At 45.8% G+C, this 24992-nt stretch overlaps 1 protein-coding gene across 6 annotated transcripts in view; it reads right to left on the bottom strand.

The window, feature by feature from the left end:
- Positions 1 to 24992, bottom strand: part of Wipf1 (WAS/WASL interacting protein family member 1) — a 113453-nt gene that overhangs the window by 15418 nt on the left and 73043 nt on the right. For 4 of the 6 annotated variants that reach the window (XM_028880638.2, XM_028880640.2, XM_028880639.2 and 1 more), the window contains exons 2-3: positions 7224 to 7312; positions 3758 to 3887 (exon numbers count right to left, since the gene is read on the bottom strand). In XM_028880638.2, coding sequence (XP_028736471.1) covers positions 3758 to 3887; positions 7224 to 7274 — 181 coding nt within the window. In that variant the 5' untranslated portion in view covers positions 7275 to 7312. Of the gene's footprint in view, positions 1 to 3757; positions 3888 to 7223; positions 7313 to 14623; positions 14829 to 24992 lie in introns of those variants that run through there. The other 2 variants (XM_037204881.1, XM_028880636.2) reach the window with 2 other exon arrangements.

The following is a 24992-nucleotide window of genomic DNA, read 5'->3' on the forward strand; positions in this document are numbered from 1 at the left end:
AGATTACCAGAAGGGTTTTTGTTTGTCTGTTTGGTTTTGTTTTTTAAATATTTACTGTTAAGAAGTATTCTTCTATATTAGGCTTAAAGACTTATAATATGGAATTTTATCCAATACCTATTGAACATTTACTGAGTGGATTAAATGGTTCTTATTATTTGGTATGAAGAATAGATTTTAAATCTAGTACTGAAAAATGGGATTATCTTTGGTTTTGGTAAATTACTTTTCCTACTTTTTTTGCTTAGTGTTTTCTTATTCATGCTAAGCGGTACATGTCAGTTTTTTATTTCTGGAACTCCTGTGCTGACAGTTGGTTTGGGTGGCTGTCCTGTGCTTTACAGCACCTCTGACCTCTCCTCACTGAAGCCTCCCATTCTTACCCAGGTAGAGATGGCTAAGGATGTCCTCCAAGGTTAGCAGGTAACTAACTCAGTGGTGGAGCACGCCTAATGCTCTTGGCCATGGTGTCTGTCCCCACAACAAAATGAAAATGAGAAAAAAGAAAGAAAACATTCACAAGAATGTCTGGAGACATCGCCACGGATCCTCCAAAGCAGGATTACCTCCTGATGGAAACCACGAGTCTGCAGACCTCCTGTGTGCACAGCTTTCCCTTCATTTTGTAGCAACCCGACAACAGTTTCATGACACCTACCAGAGAGCTTTCTGTGGCTTCCTGCTTGGGAATGACTTATATAGCATTTGAATATTAAGCTGTTTCTGGAAATTTGAAACCCAGAACTTACTAATAAAAACCATTTAATCCCACAGTTTTTCAGAGAGAAAATAATCTTAGAAAGTTTTCATTGTTTATGAAGGCTTCCTGAGTAAAGTTTGGTAAATTAATGATTTCTTAGGAAATTGATTTTTTCAAGATTTATTTATTTATTATTATATATACAGTGTTCTGCTTGCATGTATCCTTGCAGGCCAGAAGAGGGAGCCAGATCTCACAGATGGTTGTGAGCCACCATGTGGGTGCTGGGAATTGAATTCAGGACCTCTGGCAGAACAACCAGTGTTCTTAACCTCTAAGCCATCTCTCCAGCCCCTCTTCAATATTTTAAAACAAGCTGAGCATCATGAAACACACCTGTGATCCCATCACTCACAAAGGAAGTATCTGAAGGTATTTCAGCATGTAACTTCATTATTCAATCCTTAATTTCAGAAAATCTGTTTCAGATCTCTTTATTGACTTTCTGAGATTTCACTGTATTCATCAATATGTTTTTCTAAAGTAGTCACGAGCTCTCCATCTTTCTGGGTATACAGCTCTCTGCTGAAGACAGAATCTGATAATGAACTGACAGGACTACTTTACCCATCAGGCTAAACCCAACTACAACAACAATTTCTAGAGTGTTTGCTTGCTTTAGAATGAAGTTTAAAATTTTACTAATTTTTACTACCAAATAACATAACAGTGTCCTTGTCATTCAAATATTATTCATCACTGAATAATACATCTCACAACACCACACATACACACAGGACACACTGACATGGTATTGTAAATCGAAAGTATGGTGTACTGTAAGATCTTGTCTATCTGGAGCTCCACCCATTATTCATATAGGGCTAGGGTCTGGGTATCATTTACATGTATCACTCAAGGCTCACATGTGGGAAACCTAGTCCTCAGTGTGTTCATGAGAGAGGAAGTGTGACCAGTAGGAAATAGGGGCTGGTGGGACATAATTAGGTCATTTGTGCATGGGGGTGGGAGTGGGGGTGTACTTGTTATTGCCCTCAGAAGGAACTAATGTGGTTTCATAGGACTCTGGAAATTCTGAAAGGGTTTATTATAAAACAGCAAGACTGGCTGTTTCTGTCTCTGGTTTTCCATCTCGCTTTATGCCAACACCATACTCTTATAACCTCTAAACTTCTTTTCCTTATAAAGTGCCTGGTATCAGGTATTTTACTACAGTAACAGAAAGTGGACTAATACAGAAAAGTGAAATTGAGGACAGCTGACTGGTTCCAGGCCATTCCGTGTCAAGGGCAGGACAGGGCCGAATTAAAAAGCTATCATGAGCCGGGTGGCGGTGGTGGCGCACGCCTTTAATCCCAGCACTCGGGAGGCAGAGCCAGGCGGATCTCTGTGAGTTCGAGGCCAGCCTGGGCTACCAAGTGAGCTCCAGGAAAGGCGCAAAGCTATACAGAGAAACCCTGTCTTGAAAAACCAAAAAAAAAAAAAGCTATCATAATATAGAGCCCAGGGAGGTTTTGCAAACAAATACAAAACCATGAAAGACTTTGGTTGTTTGCAAAGAGCCTGAACAGCAGTATGGGTGTCCAGTTACATACAGGACAATGAAGGCACACATCGGCTACAGATGTCAGGTGTGCACCCTCAGCACCACTGAGCTGGAGAGGGAAAGGCTAATGCTATTTTCATACAATGGAAGACATGGACCTTGAAGACTAGGAGGAGTTTCCATTAGGAGTCAGGAATAGGCCCCGGCTGTCCAGTTTCCTTCAGAGTTGGCAAGAAACTCACACCTACTCTTCAAGGTTCTGGACTCTTGGAGGAGAGAGCTGGTGTCCTCCGTCCTAGAGTCGTTACCTCTCTAGCTGCACGCAAGAGACCACAACTCAGATGGCTGGTGGACCCAAGCTTCCTAGCTAAGCTGTGCTGGCTCCCAGACACGAACACTGTGGGGCGTTTAGAGATGGACTGTTAGTCAAATGCTGAAAACCCACAGTGCCTTTCTGAATGCCATACATTCTCATATGCACCCGACCACAGAGTCCTGTTCAAAGTCGTTATTTTCCTCCTTTCCATTTTTCTCCCTTTTTCTTCCAACTCTGACCACCCACACACACACAACACACACACACACCACACACACACACACACACACACACACACACACCACCACACACACACTTCTTCCTTTTCTACCCGTTAGGTCCTTTCCCCAGGGATTCCCTACCTACCTCTGTCCCTCCTAAACCCTGCATCCTTAGTCGCCTGTCTGCGAAGCTGTACTTGGTGACTGCCAGTTTCTGAATGAGATCTGAGGCTATGATAAATCCCAGTGCTTTGGAAAGGACAGCGTCAAGACCTCAATCCAGTCAGGGACGGTTCTCACTCCATCGTAAACGCCAATGCAGAGGCTTACATTGTGCGTCCTTGTTTGTTTATATAAACCCTGTTTTACTGCAGAAGACTCCTTGGACTCAGACGTACAGATAAGCAAGTTGTGATCTCATTTCCTCTCTCCAACCTCCTGGGAATCCCATCTTTCTCTCGAGTTCCACTCTGCAGACAACAGAGCACTAGACAAGCATTATGTCATTTGCAGCTCACAACAGACTCACGTGGTCTGTAACGAGGCATCAGCTCCACCTTACAAATGAAGATATTAAGGCTGGAAGTTGTGGCCTGATGGCCGTGCAGGGCCCTGACTCCTGATTCGAAGGCCATGGCACTTTCCACGTCTCATGCCTCCTTGTCATCTGTGACGCCAGGAGCAATGGGTTAATCTCCAGAAAGCGCTATGAATAATTCAGAGAATCGCCGCTGTGTGTTTCTTGGACAAAGAATTATTATGCTGGCTTCCTGGAGCATTAGAGAGGGCTCAAGCCAAAGCTGTGGCTACAATGACTAACACAGGCCTGTCTTTCCGCTCGCCCTGCAGCTGCTGTTAGCATGAGGGGGAGGGGAGACGAGGGTTTGGTGAGCGGGGTGAGTTGACCGTTAGGCTGTAAACCAGTTAGCACTGTGGAAAGAGTTTTTACTTACTGTCCAATATTGGCGCGCTTCTGTCATTGGTGACCGTCTTCTTCAGCTTCTTTCCTTTGCTGATGTCGGAGAGAAGAGCATTCCTCCCAGCCTGCTCTGTCTTATTCAAGGTCGGTTTCTCGGTGTTGGCCTGAAAGGTAACCACACAGGCTCATCTGCCACCCTTGGGGCAAAATCAGGCGCTGTGGTGTTAAGAGTCTCGGCTGTAAACTCCGTGTGAGTTTTGAATGGCATGCCATTCTTTTTAAGACTAGCTATCTGGGGCAGATACAGCAACAAAACACAGGAAGAATAAGTCTGTGATAAAAATTTCAATTTTCAGACCATGATCTTCCCACAAACAGACAGGGTGTGCTGGTCCCCTCACATGACTCTGCTGTCTGCCACTGGCCCTCTTCTGAGGCTGTGTCCCGAAGGACAGAAGGCCTCTCCCATCGCTCAGCACTTGCTGCTGCAAGGAATTGTCAGAGTCTGTCAGCCCGGGGTAGGTTTTAAAACTCACCAAACTTTTAGGAAACATCTCCCTCTGAATACATTGACAAAAGCAATTTTCTCTTTTAATTTGTCAGATTTATTATGGCATGATTTCCATTATAGTGACTCCCTCCTGTCAGCTCACAGTACTATGAGTTTTGACAAACATATAGTCAAGATATGGAATAGAATATTTTTCCTTACCCCACAATTCCCTCATATTCTTTTGACTGTAAGATGTTTCTGATGTTTAATTCCTTTGAAAGCTTAGCTCAGAGAAAGTCCATCGCTACTTAAAAATGTTTGGGCATTTCTTAAAATCTTAGAGTTCGTCACTGGGAAACTGAGACCTTGACCGCTTACAGTTACTTTAGGAATGTGGACACTCGGGGTCTAACACACAGATGTGAAAGCAAGCATTTCTCACATGTGGACACCGACTGGCTCTTGCTCCTCCCAGGGAAAGTGCGGCTGCCTCAAAGCCAGAGCTCCTTACAGCAGGGCCCAGAGTCCCCCAGGGCCGGCCCCACCCTCGAAAGGGGTGCGATCCCAGATCAGCCGGGTGTGGGCATGAGAAGTAAAGCTGGAGAAACTCGCGGCTTGATGCCTCCCTCAGCCTTTCGCTGTCAGAGTGGGAGGCGGAAGGGCAGCTTGGCCACTCGGAATCACTGGACGGCACATCGCAAACGGGGGGAGATAGCCCTTGGTTGTGATGGCAACGGTTAAGCACTTTCGGTGTCCGTATTTCATTTTAATTTCGGTCTTCGTCGACCCATGTGCTGTTTCCACTTTACAGACACATGTGTGCACACAAACCCAAAGCAAAAGCACCAGTGAAAACATGTAGTGTAAGTAAGTTAAATCTCCCCCACCCCCACCCCTGTGGCAGAGGCGAAGAGGAGGAGCTGAGATCTGAACACTGTAAGACTCCAGGGCCTTCCCTAGAATCTGAAGGAAGGGTAAATGTGAGCTCCCAAATGTTCCTTCTTCAACAGCCCTCAACCCCCCCCCCCCCCCACCCCCCTGTACCCCTCCCAAGCAGCCTGCTGGGAGCTTCCCACTGTCCTTCCAGACACATTCTTCACATAGGTAACTTGGTTTCGCTAGTGACCTTATTCTCACTTACACCTGAAACACCATGGAGGGACCACCTGGTCCCTTCATTTTAAGAATGAAAATCAGCGCAGGCCCAGAGATTAACTGATGTGTCAACAGCCTTCAACAGTGGCTTCCTGCTCGACTTGAAGACTTCTTGTCGCCTGACCTCCTTGGATGCCAACCTCTCTCATGTGGCAGACCAGGACCCTTAATTGCATTGCTCAGCTGGGTCAGTGTCCCCCGACGGCCACCAATCCACCTTTCCTTCTGCCTGGACCTTGTTAGTTCTGTTTGCATGCCTGGTTGGTCTCTAATCAATCTCCTGCCTCAGTCTCTGGAGTTTGGATTACACGTGAGTCACCACATCTATCTACCTTCAAACTTTAATCCTTTAGGGTCAACATTCATGGTTTTCAAAATCTCCTCATGCTAACTGTGTTACTTATTTAATATTTTCCTTAAATTCATTCACTATATTATTTTCTGTACTGTTTTTTTTAATGAACACTTTCTTTTCAATGAAATCATTGGCTTTTAAGTCAGCCCCTGACTTTGATGGGCCAATCATAAATTTTTAGAACACATATTAAAATAAATATATCATCATTAACATTCTAAAACTTAACCCATGTGCCAATTAATAATGACAGGCAACTCACATTTTGGGAGAAATACAGATAAACTAATCTTGCCACATTAGTCAGCTAAGAGTGTTTCCTAATTAATCCACACAAGGACTGCTTAAAATTTCATGGACTGACACTCTTCTAAAAAGAAAAATAAATTATTATAAAAACAAATTGGTTAAAAAGATGCATAAACCCTACCTTAGAATAAACCTAACTCGCATCAAATTGCTATAAATATTTCTAAATGCTTAAACACAATTTCTGCCTTTTTGCCCTGAGCGACTCTCTCAGGAAGCTGAGGGATCCATTGTTAGTGGGCTGGAGACTCAGAAAGAGTTACAGAAATGTGTCCCATGGGAACCTGGAACAAGAAGCTTTTTCTCCCCAAGCCTCAGTTTCCCCATATAAGAAATAAAGGCATGGGGCATCAGTGTGCGGCTCCCAAGCAGCAAGGCCCCCATGGTGGCGGGGGCTTTGGGATGAAGTGTGTCTTGGGGTCTTCCTGAAAGAGGACGCACCAAATTCCACGACAGGCTCATCAAAGGACCAGGAGTCCAGCGACGACACTCTTTTGGGACGGGATCATCCGGACATAGGACAGGTTTAAGTGGGGTAGGAGAGAGTGTGGGAAAGGTGGTGGTGGGGGCGTGGCTCTGTTGAGAACCGAGTGTGAAGGAAGGGGAGACGGTGGGTGGGGAAGCCTAAAGGAGCGAGACCGGAAGACGCGGGCGGACATATTGCCGAGAGCCCTCACTTTCCGGCTCTGCGCACTCAGAAGGGACTGGCTAGACACTGAGTTTATCTGGATGGAGAAACGGGACCTACTGCTTCAGAGCCGCCCCGAAAAGCCTAGTTTTAAATTAGTCCGTGTGCCTTGGTGTGCCTGGTAGAGGAAGCCTAACGATCCACACTCCAGGCTCCCCAGCCTGCATCCCAGGAGACCCTGACCAAACACATCCTTTGTGTTGCCTGGCTTCCAGAGGTCTCAACTAGGTTCTAGCCTCAGAAAAGACTGGGCCCTGGCAAAGCCTTCTATGGTAGACGTGTGCCAGAATGCCGATGCACTTCCGGCACAACCACATGCCAGGGTTTGACTTCATGCACAGAGCGAAGCGGGAAAGCCACTGTGCTGGCTCCGTTAATAATCCCAGCTCTTGGGAGGTGCAGACAGACGTCGCAGACCAGCTTGGACTATGCAGCAAGATCCTTTCTAGGGATTTTTCCCCCCTTTTCTAAGAAAAAGTAAATAGAGCAAAGGTACTTACGAGAGCAAATGTTGGTGGCGGTGGCGGTGCTGGCGGGGGAGGGACAGGCATCTTGGACAGTTAAAATTTCAACAGCCTTGTGGATAACTCTGTGAAAACAAAACACATTGGTGCATTAGCTCATTCAGCGGTGTCTGTCCGAACCTCCCTCCTATTCTGCCGCAGTGACACGGGTCGTCTTTTCAAAGGGCGTGGGATGCACTAGTCCTCCCTCAGCGCTCAAGCAGGGCCGTCTCGGGGGACCGTGGTGGGAGAGGGGGTGCAGGGACGCTGAAAGTCATGCCCAGTACCACGACTGTCCCGCACTGCGGGCCACAGTGGAAATGGGAGGCTCCAAGTCTGTGCCTGCAGAAGCAGGAAGATTTTCTGGAAGCTACTGAAAATGAATCCCAGTCTTGTCAAACACTGCAAGGAGCACATCCTCTCCCTCACTCATTTGCATAAAACATTTCCTGCTCTCCCACCTTCCAGCCCCCCTTGAATCAGGTCCAACATTTTAGTAAAATCCTAGGTGGTTGCCCGGTGGTGGTGGCGGCGGCGGCGGCCGCACATCTTTAATCCCAGCACTCAGGAGGCAGAGGCAGGTGGATCTCTGTAAGTTTGAGGCCAGCCTGGTTCACAGAGCTAGTTCCAGGACAGGCAGGGCTAAATAGAGAAACCCTGTCTCGAAAAATAAAAAACAACAACAACAACAACAACAACAAAAATCCCTAGATGGGTCAAAAGCATTAAAATGGAAGAATCTTTTTTTTTTTTTTTTTTGGTTTTTCAAGACAGGGTTTCTCTGTGTAGCTTTGCGCCTTTCCTGGAACTCACTTGGTAGACCAGGCTAGCTTCGAACTCACAGAGATCCACCTGGCTCTGCCTCCCGAGTGCTGGGACTAAAGGCGTGCGCCACCACCGCCCGGCTAAATGGAAGAATCTTTATTACACAGTTTGTGCTTTTAAGCCAGTGAGCAGCCTGGGACACTAGCCACCTGAGTTCTATAGAACATATGCCCAAATTCCAAACACAGGAATTATTTGCCTTTATTCTCAATAGTCTCCCCCAAGTGCAGAAAACAATTTCTTAGAGCTTAAATATTAATTTAGCTCAACCACTAAAAAGTTGATGTGGAAAATTTACGCCTTGAAACAAGCCATCCATTGAAATACTGTGGACAGCTTGCTTCCTGTGAACAACATTGCTAGATTCCTCACACCTGCTCCTAAACAAGACTGAAGACATCTGGGACTCATTCCCTTCAAAGGGAGCTAACTATGAAATGGAACTTAGCCCAGTGTGGTGGGCACCTCTGCAATCCAAGTACTGCGGAGGCGGACGGGGGAGAACCATGGCAGGTCTGAAGCCTGCCCTGGGGGGAGCAGGGTGGCCAGTGTATTTTCCAGGTTATTTACTCAGTTACTAACTTCAACAACACTGCACGATAGCTCAGCTGCGTTCATTTTACAGCAGGAATTCCAAGAAAAACTGAGTCCCTCACTAGAAATCCCCAAGTTCGTTCATTAGAATCATGTCCTTTTGGTCTCTGCTCTCCCACTGGGCTACACTGCCCTGCTCCCTGCCATTGGAAGCAGTTTTTTGGAAAAGCTTGTTTGTTACCTAGGCTGGAATCCTTTGAAGTAAGCAACTGTCCTAGACTAGGACATCTCTGCGGCTCCAGATAAACCATTCCCACGCTCACCTCACTGCTAAAAGGCTGCTGTCATGTACTTTAGCTGACTAGCGTCTAAGCATGGTCTGGACCCTTCCAGGCTGAGCCTTAAGGGAGCTTTTTTCAAATCCCAGAAATTCCAGATGCCAGTCTTGGCACATCACTCACCACACGGATCAAAGAAGACCAATTTTGTGTCTCCCCAGGCTGGGCTCACTGCCAGGCCCACATCTTGGCTGTCTTCTTACCAGACTATGGACTCCACCAGGTCTCCCGAGCGACATAAAGTAAGGAGCAGGGATTACAGGAGCAGACGCAGTGCTTGTCACTGGAATGGCTCACAGTACCCCTAGTGTGCCATGAGGCTTGGGCAAAGAATGTATGTATCTCAGAGGGGCTTGCTAGTGTTAACTGCTGAGACTCTTTATGGCAGCCTGGGACTTCCTGTGTGAATTAAAACCCCCAGACCTTGAAAAGCAGGGCTTTCCAGTGTCTTCTACAGCCTACATGTGTTAGAGTTGGCCTTCCTGGGGGACCCTGGCACCAGGGCACAGACCCTAAGGGACCAGCATTCCTGTCTGGATCATCACACCCACAGGGTCCACAGATGGAATCAGGCACTTGTGAATTTGGGTGACCCAAACCAAGGGAATATTTTAGAAGTACAATGACATGGTTCAATGCTGCACTGGACAGCACACCCTGATCCTAGAGCACCTGGGTATCTCACGGCTGGGACCCATTTGTTAACTCTGCAGCGCTGGTTACGAAGAAGACCATGAGTGAAAGACTTGCTAGCCCACTCCCTTTTCTAGAGAGGCTCAACCACATATTTGCCCCAGGAAACTCACAACTTCTCCAATACGCTAGGAAGACAGAATTACCCCGGAACATAAAATGACTGACTTTGAATGAATGAATGAAGGAGAGAATTTGCTGGTCATCGAAATAAGCTGCTTCTTGGTCTAAAGCTAATTAAGAATTCACTCTGTAGTTGACTCTCTGAGGCACACACCACTAAATAATCTAAAGGGAGGACTTCCAATAAACTCACTGGGAGCACCACAGTTGTCGGAAGGGGGCGTTCTAACCCTGGGGGTGGGGGTGGGGTTCCATTAGAGAAGACCGGAAGTGGCTTTATCCAGTTGTGGTTTTGTTGTTTTTTTTCCTACTGCTGGGGGCTGTTTGAAAACTCAGAGCATCTTGCTCTGTAGACATTGCCAGAAGCTGCCCTTAAACCCTGTGCCACATAAAACACAACAGAGGAAAGTAGCCCTTACGCCACAAAAGGGTTCAAATAGTTGGGTGCTCTGTGTGCCCTGTGTGTGGGAGGATGGGGGAGGAGGTATCTCAGAAACAAGGCAGCAGACCTGAAGGCCCAACTGCTCTCCTGCCCTCGGTATTTTTACATTCTTTCTATAATTCAAGTCCAATAACAGTTTATATATAGCGCGCCCTTAATTTATTTCCATGATTGCTTGTGTGCTCCTGGCCCCTTCCAACTTAGTTTTGTTATTTTTCTCCCCTGATTCCAAGGGGGAACATTGTGGAAAATAGCAGGCAACCCAGAAATAGACCAAAAGTTCTGTCTGTCCTCAGAAAAAAAGCATTCAATAATAATTAACTTTTAGATTAAAACGGAGCTGGGATAAATTAACACCCAGAAATGGTTCTTATTTTGATGTATATCCTCCTAGCTTATAAATACATGTATGTATGTATGTATGTATGTATGTATGTATGTATGTATGTATGCCTGGGCATCTATCTACCCCTCTCTCAGGCTGGGGAAATGTGTTTTCTCTCTCTCCCCCTCTCTCTCCTCCCTTCCTCTCCCCCCATGTTTGGCCAAGATATTAATACAAGAAGTTTTAGAATACATATAACTCACTAATGTTTAAATAAGTCAGAGGTCTTAAATTTGCATTGTTATTACAACCATAAAAAATAAATAAATGTAAGGGCATTCACTCCAGAGGCCATGGATCTACGCAAAGGCACATAAACTTATTGAGTAATAGGAAATTGCTGCTAAAATCGTGAATTTTTTAAAAGCTCAGAGTTTTGAGATTGCTGCTGGAAAAATGCTTCTTGATTTTATCCTTTAGAGACTCCACAACGCAAACCGAGTTGGATGTCTTTAAGACCTGAAAACCCTTAAAACTAATTAAGGTGAATTTGGCTTTGTTCTTCAACTTCCTGTAAAAGGACTCAACGGGAAAACTGATGCTCACAGTAAACCACAGTCATCCTGTTTCTTTAACACAATCTTTTCACAGGTGCAGTTGCCTGTAGTTTCTATTTTATGACACCAGTTGCTAGGCAACATCTGCTCTTCCCCTCCCCTCCCCCCCAACACACACTTGGCATCCTCTATGGCCATTTTAGAGACTTAAAACCCGTGTAGACAGGCTTGTCGCTATCACTGTTGGTTACTTCACCCCTCCCGAACTGAAGGTTTGCCCCTAATTGTGTCCAGTGTGGAGCCCACAAGGGCTGCACCCAGAATCCTCCACGGTCCCCTGCATTTGTTCTCTGCTCAGCTGCTCATTGGAAACAAGAGCTTCAGTGATGTCTAGGGCTGTTTTCGTTCTCATGGTAGCTGGTTGTGCCTGCTGCACTTGGAAGGCCACGGCTAACTCCGACACGCCTCATTCAGAGTTCTAGATAAAGAGATGGTTTAGGGCTGAGGCTACAGCGTGCTGGTAGGGTGCTTGCCAGCATGTGGCCCCGGAAGCACTCTCCAGAGAACATGGAGACTGACCTGGGACACAGACTCACAATTTCACGCCAACAGTGACTGCAGGAGAAACAGAGGCTACCATGAAGTTTACATTTTAATCCACTATGTTACATATCTAAAAATTAACAGAATTTTAATTTTTAGGCATCCCAACCCCTTCTAAAAGTAAGACCATGATGTTTAGCTGGTGACTCAGCTACCTCTGATTTAACTTAAGGGATAAGGGCCAGGAATCTTTACTTCACGTATATAAGTGAAACTGATTTTCTTCCCACGTCTTCCATCCTTTACTAGTGCCTTCTTTAAGGGGCTCGAATCTCAAAGCTGAAGTTTCCCTAAATCCTCAGCACCATATTTAGTATTCCCAAGAGGATTAATCTCTGCCTCCAACCGGCAGTACACACACACACACACACACACACACACACATACACACACACACACACACCACTCAGGTCAACATGGCCTTGTAATATGTGCTGAAATGTCACCAGATTTATTTCTAAAAAGGTCAAAATACTTAGAAAGGAAAATATTTTACTTGTGATTAATCATTTGAAGCATATTTAATGTTGCTATGATAATTAAAACAAAACATGTTGTAACCCCTGATTCTCAGGACCTGGAAACCAACTGTTCAACTTATCACGTGAGTCCCGGCTGCGCAGGTGGAAAATGCTCTTGGAATCCAGAAAATCTCCTCCACACTCAGCAGTCAGGTGGCCCTGGGCAAACAACTTAACCTGCCTAAGTCCAGTTTCCACTGTGGATGGGCATAATGGTGCCTACTTAATTAGGGTTATTGATGAGTTGAATGAGGCAGGGCTTAATAAGTATTAGCCATTTGTTAAAAGTTAAAAACTAATAATAAAGGAAAAGCAAAAGGAAAGGACAAATCACACACTAAGTGACCAGTGAGTGTGAAACCTTAGCCCCCATATGCACACCCATGTGCACACCCATGCCACCTCTGAATCAAAAGGAGATGAAGAGACACCTGCATAAGTCAGTCTTGGGGGCTGGAGAGATGGCTCAGTGGTTAAGATGTCTTACTGCTCTTCCACAGGACCCGAGTTCGGTTCCCAGCACCCATATCACAGCTGCTTGTAACTCCAATTCCAGGGGATCCTATGCTCTCTTGCCTCAGCAGGCACCTGCACACACGTGATGCACATAAACTCACAAAGACACTCATGTGTGCGTGCACACACACACACACACACACACACACACACACACATACACACACATAAATAAATAAATAAAAATAAAGCACATTTTATATTTCCCAGAAAAATATCCTTATTAAGGTATTTCTTATTCTAGTTTTTGTTTCAGTTTTACTTTTTAGAACTCAAGGTCACAAAATACAAACATATTTATGACAATCCAAAGTAAATGTTCTTTTCAACATGGGGCACATGCCTAAAAAAATTGGTAAGAAAAAAAAATAGAGCCTATCCTTAAGAGATAAATGTATCAGAATTTAAAGAGGAACTTTACACTTCCAATAGAAGTTTAAAGAAACTTCTAACACAAATGATGTCTTCATTAAAACATTCCCCAGACCTCAAGGGTCTGGAACGTAGCAGCTCACCTCTTCTAACATGTTGAGCATAGGTCTTGGGGAGTCCAGCTTACAGGCCAGAGCTAGAATCTGACTTCCTCAACAGAGTGAGGTCACTGCTGGCACCAGGGACCACGTCACCACAGCTCCTCCAGGCTGCATCCCCTCCACAGCTTAAATGGAGGCTTTGGAGAGTTGGGCACAAGTAACCCCAGATAAACTTTGCAAAGGGCATCAGAAAAGCCGCCTGTGGTTTAGACAAGTCATTTAATCTCTTTAGACCTATAAAAAAGAGTTTTGACTAGATCAGAACCAACAAAATGCTGTGTGCGAGGCTAATACGTAACACTGAGAAGCCCAAAACACTCAAAGACCCACTCTCAGCTGAACCCAAGGCCATAAACCTTCCTTTGTTCCTCCTCCTCCTGCTCTTCCTCCTCCTCCTGCTCCTCCTCCTGCTCCTCTTCCTTTTCCTCCTCCTCTCTCTCCCTCCTTCCCCTCCCCCTCTTAGTCTAATCCACCCCTACTCTACCAGACAGTCTACACGTAGCCCTCTACTTTCTGAACTAGAATTCTTCTGAGGCCTTCATTTACACTTGTATTTCTACAAACAGCTACACATTAAATTAGTGAAGAAAACTCTTGTGCCTACTGACTAAAGTTGTCTGCACCCTCCTTAGTTTTAAGTCACTCTATAGTAAATTTGCTCCCCACCCCCAACACAGCCTAGAGGACTCTTTTTGATAGAAAACATTTCCTTAATCCTGCTCCATTGGTCTCTGAGTGCACAGCTTTAAAATTTAGAGTTACACTTTACAGTTGACATAATTCAATATTAACCATATTGAAATTAATTATGACACACAGTACTGAGTCTGATTAACATCAGTAGTTGCCTCTGTGCTGTTCTGGTGTGGACTGAATTATTCTAAAAGACAAAACAAGGTGTTGCTAACAATGCCTGAGCCTGGAACACAGCACATCTGGCCGCCCACCAGCCTCAGCCTCAGCAGGTACAGAGCCGGTGCCTTGCTTTGAAACCGACAGAGACTAACTTATACTTCAGAACATCCATGGCAGGTCTAACTGAAGACTCGGAGGCAGTTCTCTGGAGCTGACTTGACTTTACACAGCAGACGTATGTTAACTGACACAAGCCCCCATTCCATAGGAAAATGGGAAAGAAATTCATGTGGATCCAAATTTGCCCAATGGTCAGGAAAAAGTCTACAGAAAAGCTCACTTCCATCTTGGCTCCGAACACGTTCTGAAGCATTCACAGTCACCATAGCAGGCAGCAGGAATAAACCACAGGGTTTTCTAGAGAACAATTAAACAGCTTTATCTCGACATACGATGGCCCATTCAACACCATTTAGTCCTTCCCTTTTGCTGATAAAGGAAGGAAATTTAGTTTGAATACAGTTTTTCTTACCGTTAAAAAGGCAGGCATGATCAGGGACTCAGGCAGAGAGAGAGCAAGCAAGACATGAGCCATGACAGAAAACGGTCCCTTAAAATGGCATCATCTTCTCACACAAGCGAGGGGTTGCTTCTGGGCAGCCATTTTGGACAAGCTCTGGCCTCCTGTTCAGGGTGACACACTGAGTCAGAGAGGCAGGCAGCTCTCTGTGGTATTCACTTCCTGCCTGATTAATTTCTCATTTCGTCCTTCCTCCTTTGCTATAGAAAAAGAAACTAGATTGGTTTTACTTAAGAAGCAAAGGAAAAAAAAAACCCAAATTAAAAAGTTTCTCCTTCCTTCAGGATAAAATGTAACCACTGGATGCCCTGAGTCAGTCTCTGTACCTCTCTCCAGTTAAGAACCTTTTTTCTTTTTTTTCCCCCTCGACACCACTACAAAAATAATTACTCCTGGAACTTGAGATTCCTTCAAAAGAATTCAATTGGAAAGCACAACTCTCAATTCTGACTATTTGATTTAGCAATATTGAGAAGAGTCACTCGAGAAATAAAAGCCCTTGAGTGCACTGAGAATTAGTCTAAGTGAGCCTTCCTCATTTGCAGAGAACATTCAAGTGTGTGGGGAGAAAGTCGGGGTGCAGGTGAGGTGTGCAGGTTGAGCACATCACAGCTAGCAAGCTTGGAAATGCCACTCGGGTCTGAGTCAGGCTAAAAGACACACAGGGCAGGCAGGCTGCAGACGCACCGCCCTCTAGACCAAATGTGCTGTTTCTCCTCTCCACACTCACAGGGCAACGGCCAACTCTTTAAGAAGGTATTGGACAGGAAGCACACAGAAAGTGAGGGCAGAGGAGGGATGTAGATTTCCTCTGAGGTGTATGGCAAGGGCCTCCTATTTCGCAGCCTTGGGTCGTGTATAGAGTGTCATAAAATATCCATACAATTCTCTTGACACATCTGGGCAACTCATATTCATTTTTGCAACACATACCACATGACTGAGGAAAAGGCTTTAGTTGAAAGAATGAAAAACAGTGGCATATTTCAGAAATTTCATTGTGAACCCTGCCTGTGGGGTCCTCATTCAGACTGCCCAGAGACTACAAGTTACCCGACATTCCCTTACCTAGGCAAGTATCTGATAGGAAAGCAAGGGGTGGTTTCCATGAAGACTGGGAAGGAGAGGCCTGTAGGATGCGGCGGGACCAGGAATATTAAACTTCCTCTGGTGCTTAGGATGGCGCCATCTCAACACCAGAAGTACAGATATTGGAGTGCTGGACGGAGGAGCCCTAAGTTTGAAAGGTAGTAACCTCAGATTTCCTGAGATCTGAGTTAGGCCCTGGGCACAATTCCTAGAAGTGGACATGGAAGGGTGAGTGACCAGGGTCCTTGACTTAGCCTGGCACTGTCTGAAGGTATGCAGGACCTCTTTCTTGCCTAATGCAGGGCCTTGAGGACAAGTGGTGTTCAAATGGAGATATGAGGCATGAGGCCAAAGAGAGGCGGAGGCTGGCAGCCAGCCTGAAAGCCCTTGGGGCAACAGAAAATGCTGTCAACTCAAGACTCAAATGCTTGAGTGAAATCTTTGAGGAAGTCTAACTATAGCTAAGTCTAAAACAAGAACACGAGCGATGAGATGATTTGTCTACGTATTTACAGAGTTATTCTGAAGCTCACTATGTTAGGTACCCCAAACACACACACACACACACACACACACACACACACACACACACACACACACACAAGGGGGCAGAGAAGGGGAGGGAGGGAGGGAGGGAGAGAGAGAGAGACAGAGAGAGAGAGAGACAGAGAGAGACAGAGAGAGAGACTATTCAGTATGCACACTTTCCGTGGCTATTCTATTCATTAGTGAAAGGTTGATAAGAAGGCAGCATGTCACTTAGAAGGCAGGAGCTCCCAAGAACTCCAGGGAGTAGGTATAGAGAATTTAGGTCTATTTCATCTTTAATGAAATCTGGAAATGCAGTCTATACTGACTGTACTTGAGGTGAATTATTATGTAAGACAGAATATGAATTAGATAACGCTCCTCTGCTTAAGCCCCTCAACAGCTTCCACTCATTTCCAACCCCCAGACACCCTGCCTACACGGCAGGGCCCAGAAGATCGGCCTTTTCCTAGCCCTTGGTCATCCAGGCTGGCTTTGAACTGGCTCTAATCTTGCCTCTGCCCTCAACCCACACAGTGCTGGGATTTCAGGCATGACCACCACAGCCCGGCTCAAACCCTCTTGCTAATCCCCCTGCACCCCCTTACCCTTTCTGTTCCTTAACTGTACCAAGTTCATTTGCATCTTGGAGCTTTATACTCAAAGTCCTCTCACCCGGGCCTTCCTCTCCCGGGTCCTTCTCACTGTTTAGATGTCAGTAAAAATGCCCAGGTCCCATCTCTGTTCTCTCTCTCCCTCTCCAAGAGAGGGTTTCTCTCTAGCTCTGGCTGTCCTGGAACTCACTTTGTAGACCAGGCTGGCCGTGAAATCATAGCGATTACCTGCCTCTGCCTCCCGAGTGAGTGCTGGGATTTAAAGGGTGAGCCGCGGCCCCCGCCCCTCCCGGCTTGTTCCTTCTCTTTACAGAATGTATATCATCACTTGATACTGTATTTGTCTCTCTGTCTCTCCTCACCACAAGTCAAGCTCCATGAGAGCTGGGAGCCTGCTTGTCCTGTTTTCTGCCGTCTCCTCAGCATCTCATACAGTTTCCAGGGCCTGGTAGGTGCTCAAAACACAGTGGATTTGAAATCTTGTAAATTCCACCATGGCACAACATTCCTTTCCAAGCCTGACACAGTCAGGTTCAGTTGTCAACCTGACATAAGCCCAGAGTCGCCTGGGAAAAGGGAAGATCAACCGAAGGACGGCCTTGATCAGAACAGCCTGGGGCCATGTCTAGTCAGTGTTTTCCTAACTGCTAAGTGATGTAGGAGAGCTCACCCCACTGTGGGTAGTATCATCCCTAAGCAGCTAGGCCTATGCTGAATAAGAAAGCTAGCCGAGCAAGCCGTAACATAGTGCTCCTCCATGATCTCTGCTTCAGTTCCTGCCTCCAGCTTCCGGTTTGAGCTCCTGCCCGGGCTTCCCTTAATGATGATCTCGTTATAACTTGTAAGTTGAAATACACCCTCTCCTCCCACGTGATTTTCGGTCAGTGTTTTTATCACACCAACAGAAAGCAAAGTGGAACAGAACTTAAGATGGACAGCTCCTGAAACGATAAATAAGAAGCGCCGACGGCGGGCTCTAAGCTTTGTTGGGCATCACTGAACGTGCTGTTTTCCTGGAACCTCTCCTGCTACTCTGGTCTCAACAGTCACTTACAGAAATAAAAGGCCAATGCCAGACAGAAAACCAAGAAACAGCAGTGAAGGTCTCACCATCCGGTGTCACCCCAAATCAACACCTAGGAAACCAATGCCACAGTGACACCCATAAAACATTCAGTTTCTAATCATTTAGGTCTGTTACATTGTGTTTCCACGACCACCTCTCCAGGCGTCGGGTATGCACCCTGACAGTGCACAGATGTTTCTAATTCTGCATTTTCCCAACCCCAAAGTGCCTTCCTCCAGAATAGAATGACCTCTAACAGTAATTTTTTGGGGTGGGGGGAGGGGGATAAACACTGCCAGGCTACATGTGTGCATCTACTGTAGAAGGAATTCACTGAGGAAAGCAACTTAGTCACAGAGGACTGGTCTGACTTGCAAAAGGGCCTGGGTTCGAAACTTGATACTGCTCCCCTCAAAATATTAAAATAGGAAAGTTGACTGATTTAAAAGAACAGAACTAAGAGGTAATCCTTTGCCCAAACAGTTATCAGCAGAGTTATATGAAGGGCTGATCACTTGGAACTGATCTGAGAAAAAAAACAAAAAACTAAAACCATATTCTGCAGTATTCCATTCCCTGTAGATATAAAGTGGCCTAATCCTACCTGAGGAAAATTTTGCAATATATTTCACTGTGTTTTGGAAACAGAGCCAACCCTTTTTGTTTTATTTTTGGAACACAGGCTTGCTATACAGCCCTTTGTCTGCTGTGCCTTAGCAGTCTGGGGGCTACAGGTCCACCTCCATTTCTTGCCTTTTGCTTGGTGAAGATGACACCCCCCCCCCCCCCCCCCCCGCCTCCCCAGATCCAGGGCATTCTCACCCCACTGCATATACAGCAATAGCATCAACAGAACAGCAATTCACAGCAGCCCAGACTCCGGCATACACTTAGCGGTACAGACAGATTTCTTTTCGCTGATGGCCCACTATGTGATCTGAAGCAAGGAAACGAGAGGAGACTGGGTGTGACCTGTGAGGGTGCAGAGGTTGGACCTACCGTATTCATCCTGGTCACACTGGGTATGAAACTGAACACAATAGGGAACTGGGGTGGAGGAAAAGCAAGGATGATGCCCTTCGCTGGGGACTGAGCTGGGCTTGCACACAGTCCTATTTAGCGACCTTTGTTCACATTTTATTTTGAGTAAGCCAATGCAGACATTGTAAGTGATACACAGTAACTGGTGCTAGATGTGAGTTTTCAATGTGACCCTTCTATTTGCAATTAGATCGTTTAAGGTCGGGGAAAGGCTGGTACTGGCTCTCCAGGAATAGGAGGTGGTAATCTTTGGAGTTCATGCTAGTAATGATGTTCCCTATTAATAATCCATGATTGACCGGGAACATGTTGATGGTACACAATTAACGGAAAATACTTAGAATGTTGGGGTATCCTGTCTGATGAGACAGAAAAGAGAAACTCTGGTGACCAGCAGACAAAGGAAATCAGAGTTTTGTAAACAAAGCACTCCCCGCCCCCCTTTTTGCTTGTGATCTGCAGCCCAGTGGGTGAGAATCGAATCTGGAGCCCTGCAGGGTAGAAAACCCCAATGCTCCCTACTAGTCTGACTCCAATAAAGCAGGAATAGAAGGCAAAACTGTATCAGGAGATGCATCTGGAATGTACTAGAAGTTGACTCTTTGCTGACTCTGCAAAGCCTTTCTGTTCCTTCTCTGAGAAAGGGGACATCTGCTTTCAATTCTGTTGGGATCCATCTCACCAGCAAGAAGCAGACTATCCTTTTTTCCCCAGTTTTTTGAGACAGTGTTTCTCTGGGAACTCACAGAGATCCGCCTGCCTCTGCCTCCCGAGTGCTGGGATTAAAGGTCTGTGCCACCACACCCGGCTAGCAAGCAGATTATCCTACGAGGAGTTTGGATTTGGCAGCCTTAGAACCGGGTTAGCTGTCTCTTTGGGGGCCCTTTTGAAACAGTGTGTCTAGGGTAAACAGTCTATTAATCTTTTTTTTTAATGTGTATTAGTGTCTTGCCTGCACATATCTCTGTGTGAAGGTGCCAGACCCACTGGACCTGGAGTTACAGACAGTTGTGAGCTGCTATGTGGTTGCTGGGAATTGAACCTGGGTCCTTTGAAGAGCAGCCCATGCTCTTAACTGCTGAGCCATCTCTCCAGGCCTGCCTGTAACTCTTGAGCTGTTCAGCATCCCTTTACTACTAGAGAAAGGAGTTCAGACTTGGGGAGAGATCACTGCTCCTGCAGCAGTTGGGTTAACTCTACCCTGACTCCAGGGGCAGCGAGTAACCAGCACGCTTCATTACGGCTTTGAGGGTTCCAGGTTCAGTGACAGGTCCAGAGAGACTACTTCTGAATCAAGGAGATTCGATGGGAGGTATTTTAAGACCCACGGGGCTGGGACTGGCTGTATTGGTGGACATGGGCAGGGGGGCAGGAGGTTTAAGAAGGAAGCTAATTCAGAAAGAACTAGAAGGAAGCCTGAAGCTGAAAGGGCACAGAAATCAAATGTGTGGGCTCCTGAGAAAACCAGAAAGAAACAAACTAAACTAAAAAACACAAAGCAGCTAGAATTTGAATATTGAGTGGCTAGTTAATGACTTAAAAATAGCCCTGATTTTAGATTAGGTGTTATTGAAATTATTATATTTTACAAAGAACCCTTAATTTTTTAGAGATTTACATTAAGATATTTGTGAATGAAATGATTTGTCTGGATTAGTGTCAAAGTAATAGGGAAATGAGGCTAAGTGTGTCGGGGTTCAAATGAGACCAAAGTGGTCCTGAGACGATGGTTCTCAAAACCGAAAGAGGCAGGCACCATAGGTCTGTGAATTGTCACTGTCTGTCTGCTTTTCCAGTATTTGAAACATTTCCATAAAACGAAGCTTTTCTGAAAACAGGCTAACCAAAAGGAAAAGGGCCTGTGGCTCATTCCCTTCTCCATCCACTAGAGGCCGCAGGGGGTTTGCTCAACTGATAGCAACCTGCTCTGATGCAGAGTTAAGGGAAAGTTTGTTTGTCTCAAAATGACCTCTTGGCTTTCGGATTAAACAGGATACTGAGGTCTTCTCCATAATAGTTGAGAATCTAGGTAGCTCTCTTCCCAGGAAGGGATTAAAGTCCCCATATCTGAGACTTCAGTAACAGTGGCAATAAAAAAAATTTAAATAAATAAAACCCCAGCCAGTCAGCTAAGAAACCAGAGAACAAACAAGAAACGCCCCAAGAGTCAAGAAGGATCAGGTAAGAGCATAATGGGGTATTTCCTTAACGCAGAAGGCCTGCACAGGCCTGATGGAGGGGCCCACCGCCTCCCTGTCTTGTTCTCTGCCAGGATGGCCCTCGACACACACTCAACCAATGTCATTCCGGAGACAGTCTTAGTTCACCTAGACCCGGCTCTGGGCGATAGCTGTAAATCCCCAGGAAGACCTTATGATGTTTGGAGCCATGGTTTAAATCAGGGCACTCGTGGGCATGTGGCCAACAGCATCAAAAAATCTTTGTCGTCTCCTTCCTGGAGTCTTAACATCAATAATCCCAGCACTGGAGATGAATCCTCAGCCTCAGAGAGACACTATGGTATGCAGTTTTAGTTTGGAAACTCCAAAGAAATCCGTGGGCTCAAAAACCTCAGTGTCCTTTCATTTATAGCAAGTGAAATCTAAGTGCCTCTGTGTTGGAGGTTGCAGGGGCCCACCCTCCCCTGCCCTCTATGTCTGAGGCTGCAGGGGCCCACCCTCTTCTGCCCTCTACGTCTGAGGCTGGGTGGGAGGGAGTCACCCTCTCCCAACAGTCCTCTGCAGCCCGGCCTGCTTCTCCTGCCTCTCTCCATCACCTCAGTCTTCTCCCTCTCCGGAGCCTGCTGAGTTCTCTCCGAAGAACATTCCTCTCGGCTGCCCACCGCACTCACGGCAGGCATGATCTGGACACGAACCGCTTTCCCTCTGCAGTGGCAGATGCCACTGAGGGCAGAGATTTTTGTCTTGTCTAACGCTGTCTCCCAGCTGCTTGGAACAGTACTTGACCCATCACAGAAAGTGAAAAATACATGAAAGGGGACTGGAGAAACTCCCAGCTCCAGGTCAGAACAGCACTAACCATATCTCTGTAGGAAAAGAACGTTCTTTGTACATGGGAAGACCATGCATGTGCGCTTTGAAAGCACCACCTTGTTTTCAGTAATTGCATTAAACTGAGAAAATTTTCCAGTTGGTCATCAGCTTCCAGAACAAATGTCTCCAGGGGAAAACCCATACGAAACATAGAGAGTGGTTTCTTACAGCCCAAGGGGGAAACTGCTGGAAAGTCCCCATCTACACCCTGCCATGAATACTTTCTGTACAGTATACTGGGGGCCACTACTGACATATGGCTAAACACTCATTCCTTTAGGCTGCCCGACGATGGTTTGAAGACCAAGTAAGGCCTGTACAATTCTTACTAAGGTGGGGGCAATGGCCGTCTAGGTTCTTCTCCATCCTCCTCTGTAGACCAGGGTTACTCCATGCCTCTTCTCGGAGGACAGAGCCGTAAGGACACAGAAAGCTCCCCTGGAATCCCAGAGAACAAGGGGAGATACAGCTCTGCACTCCAGGACTGTCATTAGCTCTCTAAATGCTGGAGGAGGAGCTCAGTGACCCGAGATGGCCCTCGGAGTCCTCTGACTACACATGAGCCAGGCCTGGATGGGGACGCTGCCTGGGAGAGGCTGACCCAGCTGCTCTGTGAAGACAGGAAACGGGGAGACATCTGTGGGCCAATAGTGCGTGGCTTTCCTGGGATTCTGACAACTGGCATTATCCCATAGGAGACAGTCCCACTCAGCAAAGAGCTCTGTGTAGGTGAAATGTAGGTTCTAAAGGAGGTGAAAAAAAAAAACCCCAAACTGTTTATAGTTATCTGATCCTGGCCCTTAACTCCGATTTAAATGTACATACAAAGCAATTACAGGTGCTCCTTGATTTACCACTGGTTACCTACTTATAGACTCACTGTAAGGTGAAATGTAGGCTGTACTAAGTTACGGTTATGTAAAAGCAACAATGTATGCTGCAGATAACAGACACATACTGGGCATCTCAAAAAGTTAGAGGAAGGATTAGGGATTTTTCACATCAACAAAGATATTTCACATGATAATGTTTGAGGAGAGATTTTTTTTGGGGGGTGTCTTGTGTGTGTGTGTGTGTGTGTGTGTGTGTGTGTGTGTGTGTGTGTGTGTGTTGAATTAAGGTCTCTCTGTGTAGCCTTGGCTGTCCTGGAACTCACTCTGTAGATCAGACTGGCCTCGAACTCAAAGACCGGCTTTGTTCTGATTGGGAAAGAAATAGAAAAGCTGTCAGAACAAAAAAGGAATCATTGTGTCAACCCTAATGACAATAAAATAAAATAATAAAATAAAGCTGGGATGTTATGAAGGAAGATCCGTAAGTGTAGTCGCCTGATGGCAGCCATCACACATGTGTTGGCCAGGACCACAGCATGCACAAAGGCCACAGTAACCTTGTGGAAAAAGTACTTCCCCAAGGACATTTGCCCAGCAACTGTCAGCCTTGACTGGAGCTGCTGTTGTTATCAACCACAGTGGCCAGAGCAGAGTTTCAAAATGCCTGACGTTGACTCGCACTTCTGCCTTTGAAGGCTCCCCTTTACCTCAAGCCCTTTGAACACGCCCATAGTTTATTATCGCACCTCAATCCCCCTGCGGCGTTCTACTATTCCCAAATAAATGTCAGAATTATTTTTTTGAGAATCTGTCCTTTTAAGAAAAGATTGATGAAACTTTTTTTTCAAACGCTTGCCACCTCTTTTAAAAACAATGTGCCCTTGCCGGGCGTTGGTGGCGCACGCCTTTAATCCCAGCACTCGGGAGGCAGAGCCAGGTGGATCTCTGTGAGTTCGAGGCCAGCCTGGGCTACCAAGTGAGCTCCAGGAAAGGCGCAAAGCTACACAGAGAAACCCTGTCTCGAAAAACCAAAAAAAAAAAAGAACAATGTGCCCAAGGACACTGCCAGCTGTGGTGTGATATTTTGTTTGTGTTCTGACAAATAAAGCTTGCTTGGAGTCAGAGGGCAGAGCTAGCCACTAGTTAACCATAGAGATCTGGAGGTCTGTACGGAGAGGAAACAGGAAGTGATAAGGCGGGGCGGAGACAGGATCTCGGCTCTTTTTGAACTGAGGAATGGAAGAAGTAGGAAGTGACTGGCAGCTCCCCTGCTTCTCTGATCTTTCAGGTTTTTACCCTGATATCTGACTCCTGTTTTTTTTTTTTTTTTTTTTTTTTTTTTTTTTTTTTTTTTTATAAGATTAATTAGGATTATGCTTCATCTGGTGCCCAACATGGAGCACCATATGTAAATGGGCATTTCCTGTCCCAACTACACAGTCCCAAATAACTGACTCAGAGGCTTAATGTGAATTGTAAATGCTTGGCCAATAGCTCAGGCTTCTTACTAGCTAACTCATACATTTACATTAACCCATATTTCTATTTATGCTTTGCCATGTGGCTCATGGCTTGTTACCTCATTTTCTATACGTCCTGCTTGCTCTGTGGCCACCTGGCATCTCTCTCAACTCCTCTGACTCCTGACCTTTCAGGTTTTTACCCCGATATCTGACTTCTGGTTTTTATTGATAAGATTAATTAGGATTACATTTCAGCCAGTCTGTCTTTAAGTCTCTAGCTAGAGCTTATGGATAGTGGTCACTGTGGAATTCACATGATTCTACACGCAGATAGGGATGCCTAACTATTGGCTCTGTTTTGTTCCCCTTAAGATGCTGTACTTGATCACTTATAAACTCAAGTTAACTGCTGCACAGAGAAACCCTGTCTCAAAATTAAGTAAAGAAATAAAAAGAATCCACTTTCCCTTTATTTCCCTTTTAAATTAAGATTACACTGACTTTTTTTTTTTAAACTGGAAATGATATATGACTATTTCATTTAAGAAGTTCACTGACCCACCATGCCTTTAATCCCAGCACTGGGGTGGGAGAGGGGAGGCAGGTGGATCTCTGTGAATTCAAGGCCAGCCTG

Source organism: Peromyscus leucopus, chromosome 4 (genome assembly GCF_004664715.2).
Source record: "Peromyscus leucopus breed LL Stock chromosome 4, UCI_PerLeu_2.1, whole genome shotgun sequence".
NCBI lineage: Eukaryota > Metazoa > Chordata > Mammalia > Rodentia > Cricetidae > Peromyscus > Peromyscus leucopus.